The sequence below is a fragment of the Schistocerca nitens genome, chromosome 3 (genome assembly GCF_023898315.1).
Source record: "Schistocerca nitens isolate TAMUIC-IGC-003100 chromosome 3, iqSchNite1.1, whole genome shotgun sequence".
Taxonomy (NCBI): Eukaryota; Metazoa; Arthropoda; class Insecta; order Orthoptera; family Acrididae; genus Schistocerca; species Schistocerca nitens.
The window spans coordinates 268241908-268262914 of record NC_064616.1 but is presented as its reverse complement, the minus strand read 5'-3'; the positions used below and the strand labels follow the sequence as shown (position 1 = coordinate 268262914).

The 21007-nt window shown below is 42.6% G+C and overlaps 1 protein-coding gene across 1 annotated transcript in view; it reads right to left on the bottom strand.

The window, feature by feature from the left end:
* Positions 1–2902: 2902 nt before the first annotated feature.
* The window catches only part of LOC126249173 (uncharacterized), a 58333-nt gene continuing 40228 nt past the window's right edge, over positions 2903–21007 (bottom strand). The window contains exon 2 of the mRNA XM_049950829.1: positions 2903–4117. Within this exon, the coding sequence (XP_049806786.1) occupies positions 2903–4108 (1206 nt within the window). The 5' untranslated portion in view covers positions 4109–4117. The remainder of the gene's footprint in view (positions 4118–21007) is intronic.

Below are 21007 nucleotides of genomic sequence, written 5' to 3'. Positions count from 1 at the left end.
CCATCATTACATGCCTGAACTGCATCATAAGTTGCAATTCCTAGGACCGTGCAGATTTTGGTCACTTTCATGAACGTCCCCTCTTGCGTTTTTTATTTTTTTAGTGCCGATGTTTACTGTATGATCTTTTCCTGTTTGGGTCCATATTATAGCCTCCCAAAATATGAAAACCAAGCAGCTTGCAGTAGAAAAGAGTTGCCTCACAGTATGGAAGATGAAGTAATTGTCATGGCTCTGAAGGTATGCATTGTAGAGCCCATGTTTACTAGAGGCTTCACTTCGAACGGTCGTCCCTGTCATGTATCTGAATACGGAAAATATCTTCTGTTGCACGCTGTGTAGCCAGAGGTGGCTAAGGACGCTATTACAGCTGGGTCTGTGCACACGGTTTGAAATTAAAGTAACGTAAAATAGTACGTAAGTGTGCAGTCCAATGATGTAGATCAGTGAATTGTGATTTGATAATTACTAAAATGTATTTTAAAAAGATTTTTTTAGATTGAGATTATTCTAACATCGTAAGAATGATAATTTAGATCATGGATAGCAGTATGTCATTTCGCGCATAGGAGCGTCTTTACTGCGTTTCCTAGCGAAACTAGAGGTATCGACTGGAGGATCTGTTGGGTGACATACGGGGTGTTTCACAAATCGTATTACACACTTCTAGAGGTTGTAGAAGGGACTTAGTAGATTAAGTTATACATAGGAACACATGTCCGAAAACGGCATCCAACGACGCTACACAGCGTCGAAGTTATAGGCGCCGGCGCCTGTAAATATGTGCATACAGGGTGATTCCTTGATGATGTCACAAACTTTCTAGGATGATGGAGAAGAATAAATGTATCAGTTTGAGGTTGGGGTCCCTGTCCCGGACACGAATGAGTCGAAAGGTGTAAGCTAAAATCGTTCTGATACCTCTGACAGTGGAATATCTACTGTTACTGTTGTTGTTAAGATTGTAGGGTAGGCAACTTTTAAAGGTGGTAGTATGGACCAAAACAAGGAAAAAAGTGTCCAGTAAATACGGGTTCTAAAATGCATGCATTTGCAACTATGACAGCTTCTTCCACAGAGACGTGTTTTAGCTAAGATGAACAAGCGCTCATAGCTCCTCACATAAGCATTTTGGAGCCCATGTTTACTGGACATTTTTTCTAGTCTCGAAGCTTATTACCACCTCTGAAAGTTGCCTACCCTACAATCTTAGCAACAAAAGTGCCGGTACATGTAGAGGAAAGGTGCCTATTATGCGATAGTTCCCTAATATGAGACACCCCAACTGTGCTCATGTTAGGGGTTGCACTCTGGTGGAGAGTTTCTTAAACATTTCTACTGCGTGCCAGACGACGATACAGCGAGTAGGACGCCGTAGTTGAGCCGGACACAGTACGTAGAGGTTGATACAAAATTTCTTGTGTTTGCAGTTTTTGCGACATCGTTGTTGAGACAATATTTCAGCTTAAAGGTGATCGGATATTACTGTACTCTTTTATTGTTGTTATTTGTAATGGTATTACCTATAACTATTGACAATTAGGTTCATTTTCCAACAAACGTTGTTAACAAGTGCGTGATTCTTTGTGTAAGATGGCGAAATTCCTAATATGCGATAGTATGGGTATCCAAATACGCGACAGTGTCGCGTATTACGATACCTATCGCGTATTGGGGTAACTCGTTCTCTCACGATTGTTTATATGTAATTTACGCAATACTATCATGAGATAACAATATTTCATCATTTATTGTAGTAAAATTTTGGAAACTGCTGATGGTGATGGTCAAGCTGTCAGCCCGGCAGACATCAGACCTCTCCCACACATCGCAAAACCAGCTGGAATTAGTCAAATAGGTCAAACATCGCGTTAGTGCTCTGCTGCGTTACTAACTTCAACTCCTTATGTGAAGCAGTTGCAAGAATCTAAACAGAAGAAGTCAGAGGCTGAAGCTAAGAAAGCAGCGAGAAAGTGATTTGGGGAGAAGAGTGGAATATCTTCCAATCGTAGACCTAAAGCAGAAGAATCGTGTAGTGACTCGGAATCCGATGTCTATTTTGATGACAGTGTGGATTCAGACAGCAGTGATGACGATGACGCAGATTGTCTGTTCTGTACTGGGCGCTTTTCTGAAGGCAAACACGGGGAGAAATGGGCACAGTGCACGAAATGTTATCGCTTGGTTCATGAAGATTACGGTGTCACAGAAGACAATTTTGTTTGCCCCGGATGTCGTAAATATAAACCTAAGTAGTGTGAAATGAGTGAAGGATAACAGAAATGAATGATCATGTAAAAATTGTATATTCATATGTCATTGTAACGTAATAAAATAATTAAAGCAAAATATTATTATTGTCTCATATTGGGAAACCTTGATCTCATTCCTACGAAATGCCTTGTTTGTGAAGATTTAATAACTACGCTGAAAGATTGTTTATTACTGCAACTACGATAATTGTATGATAAAATTAAATAATGCAAGATCTTACTACCATCATAAAAAATACAGTTGCACTTACTTTTAGGTCTTTCAAATGGGTTTACAAAAGTGTGTCTGATATTAGGTACCTTTTCTCTATTCCAATATCAGAAGTATCAGAACGATTTTCGCTTATAACTTTCGACTCCTTCGTTTCTAGTACAGGGACAGTTACCTAATATTGATACATTTATCGTTCTCCAACATTTTTGACAATCTTTAACATAATCACGGAATTATCCTGTATATTTACAGGCGCTGGTGCCCATAACTTTGACACTCTGGAGCGTCGCTGAATGACGTTTCCGGACAAGGGTTTCTATGTAAAACTCTATCTACCGTGTCCCCTCTACAATCTCTACCCTTGTGTAACACGAAGTGTTAAACCCCGTATAACGACAGGAAGGAGTCACTCTACTCACTCCATGAAGACGTCGCTCTCGCTGCGCGGCAGAATGAGCTTGGGCAGCACGACGGCCTTCTTGCGGCGGTTCTTGAGCGAGGCGAGCTGCAGCAGGTCCGGGGGCGCCATGGGTGAGTGCGGCGACAGAATGGTGAGGCGACGGTCCTGAGGTACTGGGGTGGTGAGCAGTGAGAGGTGCGAGGGCACGGCTGCGCGCCGCTCGCCGCCCACCGCGTACAGGCCGCGCCGCCGCTCCGCCGACAGCGGCTCCTCGCCCCCAGACGCCGACGCCGACGGTGGCTCCTCCCCCGACACGGCGCGCCGCTTCAGTCGGATCTCGCGCTCCAGGGACTCGAGCGAGCGCGCCTCCACCGACGTGGCGACGACGCGCCGCATGTCCCGCTCCGAAGACGTGAGGAAGCTCTGGCGGTGGTGGTGGTGCGCCTGCAGCTTGCCGGACTGCTGCTGGGTGACGGCGGTGCGCAGGCTCTCCATGGAGCGCGCCAATTCCGCGCGGCTCGCCGCCGCCGACAGCCATTGGCGGCCTTCCTGGCCGACGCTCGAAGTCTCGACGGAGTGCGCCTGCGTCAGGCTGCGCGGTGGCGACGCTTCCTCCTGCGACGACAGGGAGGACCCCTTGGACGAGCTGGAGCGGACGGCCAACTGCTGCGTCTCCTTCCAGCTAGCCACGTTCTCGGTCGAGCGGGCGCTGTAGATGGTGCCGCCGCCCGGTTTGTACGCGCCCCCTGGAGCCCTCGTCGGTGAGGCGTTCGGACTAGTTTCTTCGGATTTAGCGTGAGACATCAGGAAGGATTTGGATGACGACGTCAGCTGAGTGGATGTCTTCCACGACACCACATTTTCGGTCGATTTCGAGGAGTATAGCGAGCTTTTGGTGGATGTGGTGCGAGACTGACGCGCTCCCAAGAAGGAAGCGACGTCGGTGTCGGGTTCGAATTCCGGCAGTGCGGTGGCGCCTCCGTCGCCGTCGCTAGAGTTCCCTACTGTATCGGAATCGTCATCGGAGGGTTGCTGCTGAGTAATAATCACGCCGTGCTGTCTAATGCTGGCCTGGCTAGACGACTGCACGCTGATGGTCGATGTCAGTGTTGCTGCTTCTGTCTCCCCCCTCTCTGTGCTGGAAGCCGAGCGGCTCGAAGCACTGATGATCTCTTTCCTCGCTCGCGACTGCACTGTAACGTCCTCCTCTTCTTCCTCCATTACTCTGAGCTGTTTAAACCGTAATATGTTAGAACATGTAACAAAGACATCACAAATACAAAAATGTAGCGTTGGCTCTAGTCGGTAAAACACTTTTCCGGAACGGAAAATACTTTTGAGGTGTGCGCCTTGCAAGGATAATCGAGTAACAGCTATTGACAGCTATATCTGACTAATACTATTACCGACCAAGAAATGTTTCGAATTATGTACCTTGCTCTAGAATGAGGCGCCCACACTAAAGCAGATACCGTTAATGGAAGTTGGACGTGGATGTGGGAAGGAAAGGGCCGCTGCCGGGAATTCTCCTGAAGTCATTTAAGGAAGCCGCTTACAACCCCAAAAAAAAAGCGGGTGGACATGCATTGGCTCCTCGTACACGTAGAACAGCTACAAGGCTACACAATTAGCTTCGTGTCAGAACTGTCACTGCTCGTAATGAGTGACAGGAAGTCACGTGAAGCTGAAGTTGTATCGGAGGTCCGCCGAGGATGCGTTATAGACCCTCTTCTGTTCTTAATCTACAAGGTTTATTGCGAAATGGAAACCACTGAGAAAATACGACGAAGCTTTGTGATGTTATGTTGGATAATACCTTAAATATACCCGTCGATTGCGTCATGTCACTCTTTTCAGTTCTGAGCATACGTTGAGCATGTAAAAATGCCTAGAAAACAGTGCCTCCCGCAAAGTGTGAGGGCGTGCTACGAGATTCAGACTGATTGCATGCAGTCCACATAACGTAAAGGTCACGCATTACCTTCTTCATGACAATTCTTGGCCGCACACTGCAGGGGCACCGAAAGAGTTCCAACAGCGTTTTCGATGGAAAGTATTTGATCACCACCATAATTTGTTCCCTCTCAGTTTCATCTCTGCTAACATGAACCGCTGGTTATGAAGACAATGTTTTGGCACAGACAACGAATTACAAACCAGCGTAATGAATTGGCGGCAAGTACAGGCGGCTGCCTTCTATGAAGAAGGTATTGGAGAGTTGGTACATCGCTACGAAAAATGTCTAACTCGGAGCGGCGAGTGTGTAGACAGGTAGCTGGAAAGGGTAGTTAACTGTTGAAACTAAAACATTTTTGATTTTCACTGTGGTTTCCATTTTGCGACCTATGGGGCGTAAATAAACGAAAAGCCCTTGTATATGAAAAATTTAGGAGACAATCGGAGCTGCTGTCTTAGATTGTTTGCAGGTGATGCTGCATCTTATCGTCTAGAAAAGTCATCAGAATCAAAACGAATTAGAAGACGATTAAGACAAGATTTCTATACGGTGCGAAAATTTTCAGTTGACCCAAAAATCATGACTTCTTCCGCACGAGCGCTAAAAATTACATTATGTTTCGGTTAAACGACGATTAACGAAACACACTATCGGTTCATATAAATACCTAGGGATCACAATTACAAACGTCTTAAATTGGATCCATCACAAATAGAGAGAGTGTTGTAGGGAAGAAGAATCAAAGACTGCTTTTTACTGGCAGAACACTAACAGGGTGCAGCAAACCGAGTAAAACAGACTGCCTATAATAAACTTATGTGTCCTCTTCTGAAGTATTGCTGCGCGGTGTGGGATTTTTAACTAACAGGATTGCCGGAGGACATCGACAAAGTTCAAAGAAGGGAAAGTCGTTTTGTTTTATCGTGAAAGAGGGGAGAAAGGGTCACGAGTATGATAAACGAGTTATCGTAATAATCATTGAAAAAAAAATGTCGTAGCGGCTAGATATTTTAACAGAATTTCAATCACCAACTTTTTCCTATGAATGTATATATATTAGGCTGACTCCATCCTACAGAGGGAGAAATAACCGTCGTAATAAAATAAGAAAAATGAGAGCTCGCATGGAAAGAGCTAGGTCTTCATTTTTTCCACATGAATCGTCTGCCAAAACACTTGAGTGTGAACATCATAGCGATCATGCATATGTAGATGTAAGGGGAGAGATAAAGTTTTAAGAGATTGAAACGCAGTGGAATAGAATATTTGGGGACAAAGATTTAGATAATGTCATGACAGTAGCTTTTGTTATTAGACCACTGGTGTGCGTATACACCGAAAATGATGTACTCATGTTGTTCCGCCCCCTATATTTTAATCGCTATATCAACACTCCACGTCAGCTCTTCTGACCAAGAAGGTAAGAACATACGACAACACAGTCAGTTCTATTTTTGGAAATATAAATGTATAATTACTGCGTGTGTAAAGATATATTTTGTCTTGCAAATACCAAATAATATCTCGTTTATGATAATTGTGAATCTATTGGTCGTAATTAGCAGACGGCAGCACTGCAACGCGAGTACCTTGATGCTTATATTTTCAGAGTCATGAAACGATTAGTTTCCATAAACATGCTACATGTGGGACAATAAGCTGATATAATTATGCAGAAAAATCCACTGTTCGGCTAAGCCAACGAACAACTTTGGACAGAAGGCACTGCGTTCGGCATAAGCATTAAGACGAAGTCTGTCAGCAGTAACATGCTCCCAAGTCACTGGACCGACAGGTATGTTTACCCTTAATTTTAGACAAAGATGTCTTTAAGCAAGTAGAACATAGTGACAGTAACAGTCACTGTTTTCAACATTCGCTTGTTCCTCGGCTTTGTTCCACGCAAAGACGTATGTGTATACGAATAAAATGATAGTGTTTATGCATACTACGAGTGACCAGTCGGCGTATTGTATAGATTGTTTACATGTTGCTGGAAACGATTAAGCAACGCTATTTCTGACAGGACTAAGTTGTACGAAAGCGTCCAAACATATGCTGAACAACGTATACAGTGTTTCCAGTGCTTCGTACGAAGATTGGCAGCCAACTTAACTCAATGAAAGCAAATATACCAACGTGTGTAAATATTCAAAAGTATTTTATATTGACGAGCATCTTCATATTTTTAGTGAGTACTGACTGACTCCACAGATTTCAACGTGCAGCTTCAGAAACTCCATTTCTTGAACTGATATTTCTGTCGTACAGTTTTCGGCCGAAATATCAACTGAAGGAACGGAGCTTCTGAAGTTGCTCGCCCGAATCCTAACGAATCAGATTTAATATTGTTAGACATCACCACATATGATGCGACGTTACACTCCACTTCTTTAGCCAAAAAATTAATAGATAACTCAAGCAGTTGTTTAAGAAGGTACAAGTAGATGACTAACTATCGGTAATGTATATGTGAGGTACTAGGGCTTCAAATACGAACATGTTAGTTCAGACTTACCCGTTAGTGTTACGGATATAAACTGAAACACAAGTACGCTCTGTCACATATCGTCTACATCTACATCCATCATATTATGGCGAAGGGTACTGTATGTACCACTGCCATTTCCTACCTTTCCTGTAGTACGCGCAAAGAACAATTGTTGGTATCCCTACGTGTGAGCTAGAATATCTCTAATTTTTCGTTCGCAGTCTTTTCGCGAGACATAAGTAGGAAGAAGATATGTAGTGGTAGATCATACCATTACGAACAACGTCGCGATTTTAGTGTCTGAAACTGGAGAGGAACGATCGTCTCCGTAAAGCTTTCGATCTCAGTAAATGAACGCGCTGTTCGTCTTTGGATTGCCTCCACTTCCTCTATAATTCTAGCGATGGTCTGCGGCTTGAAATTGTAAATGTAGATGTACCACGCTAATGATATTACATTTCACAGCACTAAATAGAAGTACGCTCCTAAAGCAGTGCTGTACTTGTTACCAAGGCGCAAGGAATCGAAATTAACAAAAACATAACACATGACAGAATGGCATCTCCACATAAAACAACAGTACTTCACTTAAACCGCTCGTTCCTTGAAGCTAAGGTAGCCTTTGCTGTTAAATATATTAAGAGTACCTAAAATAGTGGACAATTCTTAAGGATCGGATTCCTTACGTGAAAGTAAGAACAGTTTTTTGGTATGGTTCTAGCTAGAAACATTCAGTTTTCGAGCTGCGAAACAGTGAAGTACGGCTACGTTTTCTCATTTCTATGCGTGTTTTGACTATGTCGTAAGAATTCGAGACCTGCGTTTTTTGAAGATAGAACGCTTGTACGTATCAGAGGGCTATACTTCACGCACGGTACGAGGCGAGCTGACCATCTAGTGTAAGCACAATGGACTTCGTGTGTAGCGTGTGTTACGTTGATGGCTAAGCAAACTTGTGTATGTGATGATGCAGCCTTTATTGTACAAGTTGGCGGAGCATGAGAGAGTACGCACCATGGTAAGAACACTTCAGGCTAATCGGAAACCATTGCAGGGGCGAGCTGAAAAATGTATTCCGGTGAAAAATGGGCACTTTTAAAATTTTGTGTAGGATGTTGTCACTCACTCCTAAAATAACATACATTACATGATAAGAGCAATGCACAGTTGTCTTAATTTACATACTATGAGTCGGGGGTTGATAACTTCGATACTGAGCGTTCACGGGCGCAACTAATATTGATTTTACTTATTACTTTTAGGTGATAAATCTGATTCCTGTCCGATATTTTAAGTACTATATGCATACCTAATGGCAAGTTCTCCATTAATGTCAATACAAACGCGTTTATATGCATTTCCTGTAGTGTTATGTGAAAATGCTTCTCTGTCGTATGCTCTATTAAATGATTGTAAATTTTGACTCTTATACCTTTCTAATTAGAAAGAAGCCAAAATCAGAATGTTGGTAGCACACTTCATGTAAGCAAGGTTTCTGTCATTGTTTGATTGCATGACTCGGAGAGGGCTAGCGAGTCAGTGTGCACTTTGTGAGCGTTTGCCTCAAGAAAACTGAACAACACGATAAACATTGGATCAATAAGACAACGAGAGATCTCTCTATCAACCGATGTTAATGAGTCTTAAAAGACCTCACCGTTTTGAAATCATATAACTCTGACTAAAAAAAGGGGACTAAAATTAGGTATGTATTATGCGGCAGCTATATGCATACCTGGAAAAAAAATTACATTGATATGTTGCTTGAACTCCGTATTAAATTCATTTTACTCTTTGAAAAATTCCCGCCTTTCATCGTGGATGATGAACTGAAAGCACTGTTTATCAAAACAGTATTTACATTCGGAACTTCCTGGCACATTAAAACTGTGTGCCGGACAGAGACACAAATTCTCGACCTTTCCTTGGAAGGTAGGAGATGAGTTATTGGGGAAGGAAAGCTGTGAGGACGGGTTGTGAGTTGTGTTTCGGTAGATGAGTTGCTAGAGCAATTACCCGCGAAAGACAAAGGTCCCGAGTTCAAGTCTCGGTCAGACACACATTTTAAATCTGCCAGGAAGATTAGTATCAGCGCGCACACTGCTGCAGAGTGAAAATTTTAATCTGGAAGTTTTTACATATGTATCATCACATGATTATAAATTTCAGTAACATTAATGTTCACCAGCTTTGGTGGGATTTCCGCCCTTATCACAATTAGAACTCCCCTCGCGAATTTTTTTAACAGACGAGGTATATCGTACTCTATACATTTTTCCAATATCCATATTACCTATCTGTGGCTTTTTAGGGCATTTTACATAAAACAGAACCCTCTTCGTTTTAATTTGTTGACTACGATCCGTAAAAACCTCTCTGCTAGTGATGGTGAAGGTGGTGCAAGGGTTTTTAATACCAAACTTTGCTGCGTGGTCTACGGCGCCTTGCCACGGTTCGCGCGGCTCCTCACGCCGAGGTTCGAGTCCTCCCTCGGGCATGGACGTGTGTGTGTGTGTGTGTGTGTGTGTGTGTGTGTGTGTGTGTGTGTATGAGTGTGTGTGTGTGTGTGTGTGTGTGTTGTTCTTACCGTAAGTTAATTTCAGTTAGATTAAGTCGTGTGTAAGCCTAGGGACCGATGACCTCAGCAGTTTGGTCCCATAGGAACTTCCCACAAATTAAAAAAAAAGAAAAAATACCAAACTTCGACTTTACAGAAGGAGCTAGCATCTAAATAAACTTCAGGGGGAGTTAATACAACTAGCAAATAGATCGGATAACAATCGTCAAAAAAGAATATAAACACATCGTTAATACGGCTGAAGGCTACCTTTCAGTATGCTTAACGACACCGCCACGACGTTCTGGGAACGTAATTAAAAGTCAGTCAACGCAGCGATGACGCAGTTTACTACGCGTTATACGGTAACGTGCATCATTAAACTTACACTGCTGCGCGCAGTTACTGTCGCAGTATGCATGCGCGTGGTTTAACAGCTGGTGTCTTTTCTGAGTCTGGATAAGTCCCCTCTACAACTGATAGAAGGCTGTAGTAGGAGTTTTGTAACACCTTGTATAACACCATTATAGGAGGTTACATATACAAACCAAATTTTATACTTGAGCTAAAAAAACTGGCCTCGCTCATGCCTCGTCATTATTCGTACCCAGGTTATTTGGCAGCGTTACACACTAAAGCGGCGCTGTTGTCCTTGACAGAACTAGACTAACAAGTGGCTTACTTCAAACAGCAATCCCTAGTTCAAGAAGAGGAATTAGAAGAGCTATTCTTGGAATATATAGGATTAAACATTGTCGGATAAAGAAGTTGTGAAATCCGTTATAGTTTCAGATTTTGAAGCATTTCCACAAGAAACAATGGGATTCAGTGTCGACTCTAAGCTGTCCAAACTGAAACGGCGAAATGTTATCGACTGTCGCTCGTTCTGTTACTTTCAAGAATAATTTGCAAATGTTCATTACTATTTATGGTACAATTACGTAATAGTACTCACAGTATTGTTACTTGCACGTGACCAGCAAATTATCAGTATCACATGTGTGTGAATCACATCTACAAATGAATGCTGAACATGTAAGGTGTATTATGATCAACAGCTGAACAGGTGAAAGGATGCGGCAACAGAAGCAAAAATATCCCAGTATACACCAGGCCGCAAACTAGCTGTACGAGGAATAATCGCGAATGTGTGTATATGAGCCTCAGGATGAAGCAGTAACCCAGGTAGTACAAATGAATTTGAAAAGTAAACTGTTACATTAAGTCCCTCAGAATTTGATTCAAATTTCACCCACGGCCCATGGTTAGCAATGATCGGATAACAATCGTCTACATCTACATTCATCATATTATGGCGAAGGGTACTTTACATACCACTGCCATTTCCTACCTTTCCTGCAGTACGCGGAAAGAACAATTGTTGGTATCCCTCCGTGTGAGCTCGAATCTCTCTAATTTTGCGTTCGCATGCATGATGGGACCCCGTCACATTTTACTGCTGAAGGAAGACGACGTCTAACGTGTAAAAACTCGTTGATAAGGTTCCAGAATTGGAGCAGCAATTTGTGCAGTCTTGTCAAAATTTACGATTTAATTGGAGGGTGTTTAAAATATTTATTAAGTCACCGCAGAGACGAGTGCAATATAGCCTCCAAATGCTCTCTTACTTGTGTGGAAATCTCATTCACTGGTAAGAGAGTACAGTACATTTGTAACGCGAGTGCGCTGAAGTAGTATTTATTCTTGAGGTAGGCAATGAGTGAAACTGGGACCTAGCTAGTTTACGTTTCAAATACATTTGTACGCTGTGTCATACTGAAGTTCAAATGGTTCAAACGGCTCTGAGCACTATGGGACTTAACATCTGAGGTCATCAGTCCCCTAGAACTTAAAACAACTTAAACCTAACTAACCTAAGGACGGCACACACATCCATGCCCGAGGCAGGATTCGAACCTACGACTGTAGCGGTCGCGCGGTGCCAGACTGTAGCGCCTAGAACCGCTCGGCCACCCCGGCAGGCCATACTGAAGTCAGTGGCACACATTCACAATTATAAAGCAGAAGGATCCTTTGCAGCCCCGTATTTACTGCTTTTGCTTCTCTGATCGTATATTTGCAGCCTTTTCAGGCTTTCGCTGTTAATTACCTACACTCTCCATAATTTCATCGATGTCTTGCCGACATACTGTATTTTTGCTGTCGTCTCGCGAATGCATTCTATATAACTGACGTCTTCCTTGACGAAGGTTTTGCTTATTAAGTTCATTCATAAGTAATCTTTCAGTAACAAATGAATAAAAATTCCGATGTGAGCTATATGTCATTAACGCTTGCTACACAGCTAAATACTACAATTTCACGGCGTGCACAATGGAAACTGTCGTACAGACTAATGACATACAGTGTAATAAAACAAACTCACAGGATGCAGCAACCAACCGCAAATTCTGGATAATTAAAACGGCCACAGTTAATGGAAGTACGTACAGATTGCTTGCATATATATATATATATATATATATATATATATATATATATATATATATATATATATATATTTATATTTTTATATATATATATATATGACACTGTACTCTATAAACGAATTCAACCAAGTTGGTACTGGGCCCTTGTTCTTCACGAATGCAAAACACAGTTGTCAGTTTTATACTGCGACGTGCACCTGATAGAGGCGGACCAGCGATACGAGTGAACATGAAGAAGCTGTCGTCCTTCACAGCGTTAAGTGGTTTGAGTAACACGCTCAGCGTCTGGTGCCGAGATAAGGACAGACGTGCTAAGAGATACCTCGTGCTCGCTACAGCTGTAACATCTGAAGGTACAGCACCATATCAGCTCTTACTTGTACTTTTTCTGTGAATGAAGTACTCGGAAGAACAACTCTACACTGGAGCTGATATTCCATTTTCCACCATCAGAGCAAGAAAATTTTTCGTAAGCAAATGAAGCATCTGGCCGAGTTGTCATACTGACGTCAGTGTCTCTTGCCTTGTTCAGCACTGATTAGGTAATATATTCGAAGGCTACATCTCATCATTCGTCCCAGACGATTTAAGGCAGCCATAGGAGATATGAATCCGGAATAAAACTAACTACGCACAGCAATTTGTGTGCTGGGTTGAACTATACGCTACTAATCCAAGTCGGTACCTGTTTCCTTGCTTCTTTAACGCAACACCTTCCCTATTGTATTTATAATAGACTGCGTCGCAGACAGACCCAGATCTTCACGCAAGAATCTCCCTCATCTTTCAGTGAACATGGATTTACGGGTGCAGCTCTCATGGGCTTCTACAGGGTGCAGAACTTTTATGTGCCATAAAGCACATGAAAACAACTTGAGTAAGAAATTAAGGTTCGAAAACAACTAGATTTTTCGTTAGGAACCTACAAGCAAAAGTGATAGAGCAATGTGAAATAATAACACGAAGCGTCACATTTTGAGTCATTTTTATTACTGACCCATTGTTACTGTAGGCTGGGCACAGTATTTACACTTTCACTTACTCAGCAGGAAGTATATCTGCTGAGAAGGGTCAGTCGAACTTGACGATGGATGTATGCCAGGTAGCTGAGGATTTCGAAAGCCTATGGAACGCGAGACTGCGAAGTCTTGTACTGTCTCCCCAGTTTTGGTTTGAGCCAAACATCTCTAGTACTACTAAAGAGAATTGTTCACTAGGATCAAATATGGAAGTAAAGACTGCCAAGAACTACGCCTACAAGAGAAATCCAACGTGTTTCCTTGGTATTTTGTTAGGTATATCTGTATGATTAGGTGATGTAGCTAATAAACCTGCCAAATATGTAAAATTAGTTTTTCTGTACCCTGTATAGCCGACTGGCAGTACGTCAATAACGCTTGCTGTGTGCGAAAATGGTTCTGTCGTTCATTTCCTGTTTTATTTCGCACTGACTGGATGATTAATTTACAACAGCTTTGTTTCTTTAAAAATGCTGAAAAAATTATTGTCGTATTGTGCACAATTCATCGGTAAAACTCACGTGATGAAAACTGAAAACTATCTGCTGCCGTAGAGAAACTATCGAGAATGAGAAGCTAAAATCGAGGTAGAACACGTGTCAGCATTTCTCGTGGCTAGCTACTGTAAACGTCGAAACACGATTTCATTATATATCTTCGAAGCAGATATATGAAAATACAGTAAAGCTGTAGTCAACTGGAAGGCTAGTTTTAACATACCTGTTCTTAACTATACAATGGCATTTAGTAGGACGAATGGACATCGTGGCATGCTTCTGACCTGAGCTCCTGTGCACCTAACCTATTTTAGGGGGACCTACAGTACAGCTTGAAATAAGGCGGTACACTTAAAACAAAGAAAGTATTGTCGAAGGAGAAAGTCATTTTCACTGTCAAATCTACAATTTTTGGTACCTGAAAAAAGTCTTTTTTGAACAGTTTGTGTTACTGCTATTCATTTAGTGAAGGCCTGTTTTAGCGTACAATGATGCTACGACATTAAATGGCTCCATCACATTCAGCGCCGTTACATGAGAACATTTACTGCGCGAAAACACAGGTTATGATTACGGTAATTGGAGGTTGATTGGAAATTGGTAACTGAAACTAACGAACACGTCATTAAAGGCACTACTACATCTACATCTACAAATACATACACATTCCGAAAACCACCGCACAGTGCATGGCGGAGGACACCTTGTACCACTAGTCGCTTCCTTTCCTGTTCCACTCGCATATAGAGCGAGGGAAAAACGACTGTCTAAAAGCCCCGTAAGAGCCCTTATTTCTCGAATTCGTCTGAGCCAAACAAAAACGTAAGCATGACGAAGTACCACTGAGTAAAAGAGAAACACACGAAGCTGGCTGTGCATTCTCATCAATAATTGTCATTTCAGTACGATCTCGTTATCAACAGAAATCTGGAAGAGTAAATAATGTTTCTTATTAGATTCATACAGACTGTTTCTCACTGAATTTACCAATTCCAATAGCACGTTACTGTCCATTTCTCGTTCCTTACTTTAGCTTTATTGGTAACAACGCATTTAATTCCTAAGTTTAATGAATAAGTGAAATTTCCGTGACAGAAGTCGCTAATGTCTTTAATGAATTTAATGAAAGACATTCTGAAGAAACGCCCTTATTTCATTTTAGCATAACCAGTTTCGTCCTCCTTGGCCATTATGAAGTGCAGCGTAAATGAAAGTCACATTAAAAACCATATAGTCAAATATCCGAACAGTTGTCGCTGTCAAAATGTTCAAATGTGTGTGAAATCTTACGGGACTTAACTGCTAAGGTTATCAGTCCCTAAGCTTACACATTACTTAACCTAAATTATCCTAAGGACAAACACACACACCCATGCCCGAGGGAGGACTCGAACCTCCGCCGGGACCAGCCGCACAGTCCGTGACAGCAGCGCCGAGACCGCTCGGCTAATCCCGTGCGGCAGTTGTCGCTGTCAAATAACTCGAATCAGAGTAATGAATGAAATACTTGCGAGATTGTTACTAGTGAAAATTTGTATATTCCGTACTAAAACATTTATCCATATGGAAATACCTATCAGACTCGCGCTGCGACTACATTGGGTCACTGAATTAATGGAAGTTAGCCCCAATACGTTAAACAATACGTTCTGGGAGGTGGTCAAATCCATCCAATGGGATGGCCACTGACAGACGAGTACGCCCTCAGTCAATGAAATAAAGTAGAGACGAGTCCAACTTAACCGAGGACATTGGTGCAGAGACTGATAGTCAGGTAGTATACACCATAGTCTCTCATCCTTAACGTATCAGATTTTTTTCCTGCCAACGAGTACTAAAAATAGCTTTGTGCCGAGTGGCAGCGTACAAGACAGCATAACCGACCTCGGCAGCAGGGCAAATTCACTCATGCACTCATTCATACATGTAGTCTGTGAATATATATTCCAAAATTCCCTATTTTCGCTGGCTGTAGCCTACACAAAGTGACGGTCTGCTCTTCAGCCTACGGACCTCTCTCTCTCTCTCTCTCTCTCTCTCTCTCTCTCTCTCTCTCTCTCTCTCTCTCTCCCCTTTCTCTCTCTGTTCTTGATAGTACGAAACAAGACGAAAAGTTATAAACCAGGCAATGAAAGACTGCCTTTTTAAGTTGAAAATGTGCTTATTTCGGGCGGCGTAGTCCCATTTCAGGTCAATACATTGAAAGTAAAGTTCCTTGCACTGAACAAATATTGAGAACTGCTATTGTGGGAAGCCATCCGTCCATGGCTGGCATTACCCACATTACCCCTATTCTATAACCAATGTACAGTATGATAACTGACAAGATTACAGAGGGGAAAACAGACATGTCAAATGACCAGACGGAAAGTTCATAATTTTGTGGAAAAAAAAATTGGTTTGAGCACGGATAACCCCCTTCGCAGTCCGACACCGTGACCACACAACCACGACGGCGTGGTTCTTGTAATTCATGTTACACATCTTGAGCTTGGATCGTTCACTGTTTCTATTCTGCTTCGTTTTTCGCAGTTCAGTACACCTCCTTCCTATTTTCATGCTATTTCATATAACATAATTTCTTCGTCTGTGTATGAGGAACGTGTCCTCCAATTTCTGCCATACATTTTTGTTACACCATGTCTACATGTACACCTTCCACTGTATCCCACAACAAAAATGGTGTATGACGGAGGTTACGCGATGTACCATGAATCTCAATACTTCCCCCTCCTGTTCCACTCGGAAATAGTTCGCGGGAAGGTTGTCGGTAACCTGCAGTGTAGTTTATATACTAGAATCGTAATCTTTTCATGAGATCTTGCAGGAAGTAGTCACGTCACCGCTAAAGTAATCCAGTGTAGTTTCTTTACTAGTCTCGTAGTCTTTTCATGAGATCTTGCAGGAAGTTGACATGTCACCGCTAAAGGAATGCCTGTATGGTAGAGCCTCATATTGGAGTTTTGCTGGGCGAATCAGTGTCTTAGTGTCGATCAAGCAATATATTACTCACATAATTGATATCACATTTCGGACACCGAAATAAAATTTCAAGATCTTCTTTCTTCATTAATCCCATGTGATCATGTGATACGAAAAGATTTTAGCTGAAGAAAGCGGAGTCTGAAAAGCGCACTATTGTTCTGGTCAAATGCAAACACTCATGTCTTCGACACATCGTAGCAAAACTGCCGTTTTTGGATATATTTATTTACTGTTAAATGATTTAATGGTGACTAGAATACTGAGCTTGGTTTTTAAACACGTTAACACACTGACGCTGCGCAAATATTGCTGTCAGAGAGCTACAACACAACTGTTACGTCGTTACTTTCCAATTATACTAGAAAATATGCAACGAAATTTCGAAATCATCCAGTCTATGGTAATTTCCCATTATACCGTTGTACTTCACGTCTTCATAGTTATTGGACCATGTCTTTCAGTGTATAATAACTTGCGACACCGACACAACTTGACAGTCAGCTTTCTTACACTTGATAACAATAATGACACAGGTCATTGGGAGCTCGTGATTAACAACTGGATGAAAGCGGTTTAGCAAATGAAAAAAAAATCCAATAACGAAATGAAATAAAAAGTATTCCGATACACGGCATTACTTATCGATATCATCTAGTGGTGTTCACAGTTTCTTTCATTCATAACGCGTTTTCTTAAGGGTGGTAAGAGCGCAACTTGGATTCGTGAACCCAGCAATACTTCTAGCACAGAATGAGGTTGTATGTTCACGCTGGTGTTTCGTAGTAGGAAGAGGCTTCATGGATTGTATGTGATTGATTTAAATGAGAGAGAGAGAGAGAGAGAGAGAGAGAGAGAGAGAGAGAGAGAGACTTCCTCTGAATACTCAAGTATGTAGCTTTTGTTTTAATTTCTGAGCTAAGTAGTGAAAACCACTTATGTCCAGTTAAGAATGTGCAGCCGGAATTGAGTGTGTTGGCTTAAACACAGCCACAGGAGTTGGTGCGAAGCGCGTCCTTCCGCTGCAGGCGACGAGTTAGCCGTCTGCTAATGCCTTGGCCACCCAAGGCGATTCCGGCGGTCGTTTAAACTCAGCCAGTGGTCGGAGCACTTCTGTTCAGGCACCCATGAGTCTGCAAACTACCTTACAGAAACTTTGCTACTGGCTAATTCATCTCCTCTACTAGGTTACAGTGTTACGAAAACAAGCTGCAATAGCGAGCCAGGTAAAATAAAATCATTATCTTTACTTGTTGCTGACGCTAATGACATGACAGCATTTTGCACAGGGTGGGCCAAATAAAACTGGCCCTAATAATATATATGAGACTGACACGGAATAAAGGTTTTAATAAACAGATAATGCTGGAAACCCTGATTTCGGTGCACAAATCGGTTGATCTCATATTTCTGCGCATGTACATCTCCCGCATGCTCTTTCCTGAGTACTTCACTGTGTCGTTAGTTTTGAGTGAGTGAGAGGAGCAGACATGTTTATTGACCAGCTGAATGCAACACAAACTGGTGCCCACGATAAAAAGCGCGTGTCCATTTTCGAGTGTTATTTGCGAAGCTCATTAGTGGGTACCCTGTGTGCAACTGTTTTCACAGGAGTTTAAGACTGGAAGTGTTTCGGAAATACCTCCAGCAAAATCTGAAAAGAAAAATTTAGTGGCAAAATGGAGGTGAAACCGACTCTGTAGAGATTAAAAACCGTAAATGCCTAAAAAAAGAGTTTGAGCACCAGAAAAAGCGGTAATAAATACACTGAGGTGGCGAAAGTCATGGGGTACCTCCTAATACTGTGTCAGAACTCCTTCTGCACGGCGTAGTGCAGCAACTCGACATGCCATGGACGCAACGCGTTGCTGGAAGTCTCCCGCAGAAATTATGAGCCATATTGGCCCTAGAGTCGTCGATAACTGCGAAAGTATTTCCGATGAAAGATATTGTGCACGAACTGATCTCTCGATTTTGTCCCATAAATGTTCGATGGGTGGCCAACTCATTCGCTCGATCTGTCCAAAATGTTGTGGAAACCAGTCGCGAACAATTATGGCCGGGTGACATGGCGCATTGTCATCCATAAAAACGCCATCGTTGTTTGGGAACATTAAGTTCATGAACAGCTGCAAATTGTCTATAAGTAGCCGAACATGACGATTTTCAGTCAATAATAGGTACAGTTGGGCAAGAGGACCCAGTCCATGACCACGTAACCACAGCCCAAATCGGCCGGCCGGAGTGGCCGTGCGGTTCTAGGCGCTCCAGTCTGGAAACGTGCGACCGCTACGGTCGCAGGTTCGAATCCTGCCTCGGGCATGGATGTGTGTGATGTCCTTAGGTTAGTTATGTTTAATTAGTTCTAAGTTCTAGGCGACTGATAACCTCAGAAGCTAAGACGCATAGTGCTCTGAGCCATTTGAACCATTTTGAACAGCCCAAATCATTATGGAGCTACCATAAGCTTGCATAGCTCCTTGTTGACAATATGGGTCCATGGCTTCATTGTGTCTGGCCCAACCTCGAACCCTACCATTAGCTCTTACCAACTGAAATCGAGACTCAGTTGACCAGGCTATGGTTTTCTTGTCGTCTACAGTTCAATCGATATGATCACGAGTCAAGTATATGCGCTGCAGGCGATGTCGTGTTGTTAGCAAAGGCACTCGCATCGGGCGTCTGGTACCGTATCCCATTGACGCCAAATATTGCCGCATTGTACTAACGGATACACTGATTTCTGCGGTTATTTATGTAATGCTGCTTGTCTGTTGGCAATTACAACTCCACGCTAACGCCTCTGCTGTCGGTCGTTAAGTGAAAGCCGTGACCACTGCGTTGCCCGGAGTGATAAGTAACGCCTGAAACCTGGTATTCTCGGCACACTCTTGACAATGTGGATCTCGGAATATTGATTTCCCTAACGATTTCCGAAATGGAATGTCCTATGCGTCTAGCCCCAACTGCCATTCCGCGTTTAAAGTCTGTTAATAGCCGTCGTGCAGCCATAATCACGCATGAAACATTTTCACATGAATCACCTGAGTGCAAATGACAGCTCCGCTAGTGCACAACTGTTTTATACTTTTTGTACGCGATACTGCGACCATCTACGTTGAATATATCGCTACTCCACGACTTTTCTCACCGCCGTGTATATATATTCTGGGCCAGTTTTGTTTTGGCTACCTTTTGTTAACATCGGTGATCGGCAATAGCAGCGTTATGTAAAGAAAGTAGTGTTGACAATATGACATAGAAAATATTGGGGAATATACAGTTTGGACAACGGAACAAATTTACCAACATCTATATCTACATTTATACTCCGCAAACCACCCAACAGTGTGTGGCGGAGAGCACTTTACGTGCCACTGTCATTACCTCCCTTTCCTGTTCCAGTCGCGTATGGTTCGCGGGAAGAACGACTGCCGGAAAGCCTCCGTGCGCGCTCTAATCTCTCTAATTTTACATTCGTGATCTCCTCGGGAGGTATAAGTACGGGGAAGCAATATATTCGATACCTCATCCAGAAACGCACCCTCTCCAAACCTGGACAGCAGGCTACACCGCGATGCAGAGCGCCTCTCTTGCAGAGTCTGCCACTTGAGTTTGCCAAACATCTCCGTAACGCTATCACGCTTACCAAATAACCCTGTGACGAAACGTGCCGCTCTTCTTTGGATCTTCTCTATCTCCTCGGTCAACCCGATCTGGTACGGATCCCACACTGATGAGCAATACTCAAGTATAGGCCGAACGAGTGTTTTGTAAGCCACCTCCTTTGTTGATGGACTACATTTTCTCTCCCAATGAATCTCAACCTGGCACCCGCCTTACCAACAATTAATTTTATATGCTCATTCCACTTCAAATCGCTCCACACGTATACTCCCAGATATTTTACAAAAGTAACTGCTACCAGTGTTTGTTCCGCTATCATATAATCATACAATAAAGGATCCTTCTTTCTATGTATTGGCAATCTGAAAGGTATCAGATCGGCATAAGATGTTTGTTACTCTCAAAAAATTGTGAGTTGACAAAGCGTCTTTTCCAACAAATGTAACTACAATACAACACAAAATATGTGCTTAGACGTTCCGTCTCCTTCAACCCACCTCCCTGTCAAGCTGCGACGTGGTCACACATCAAGCCATTAAA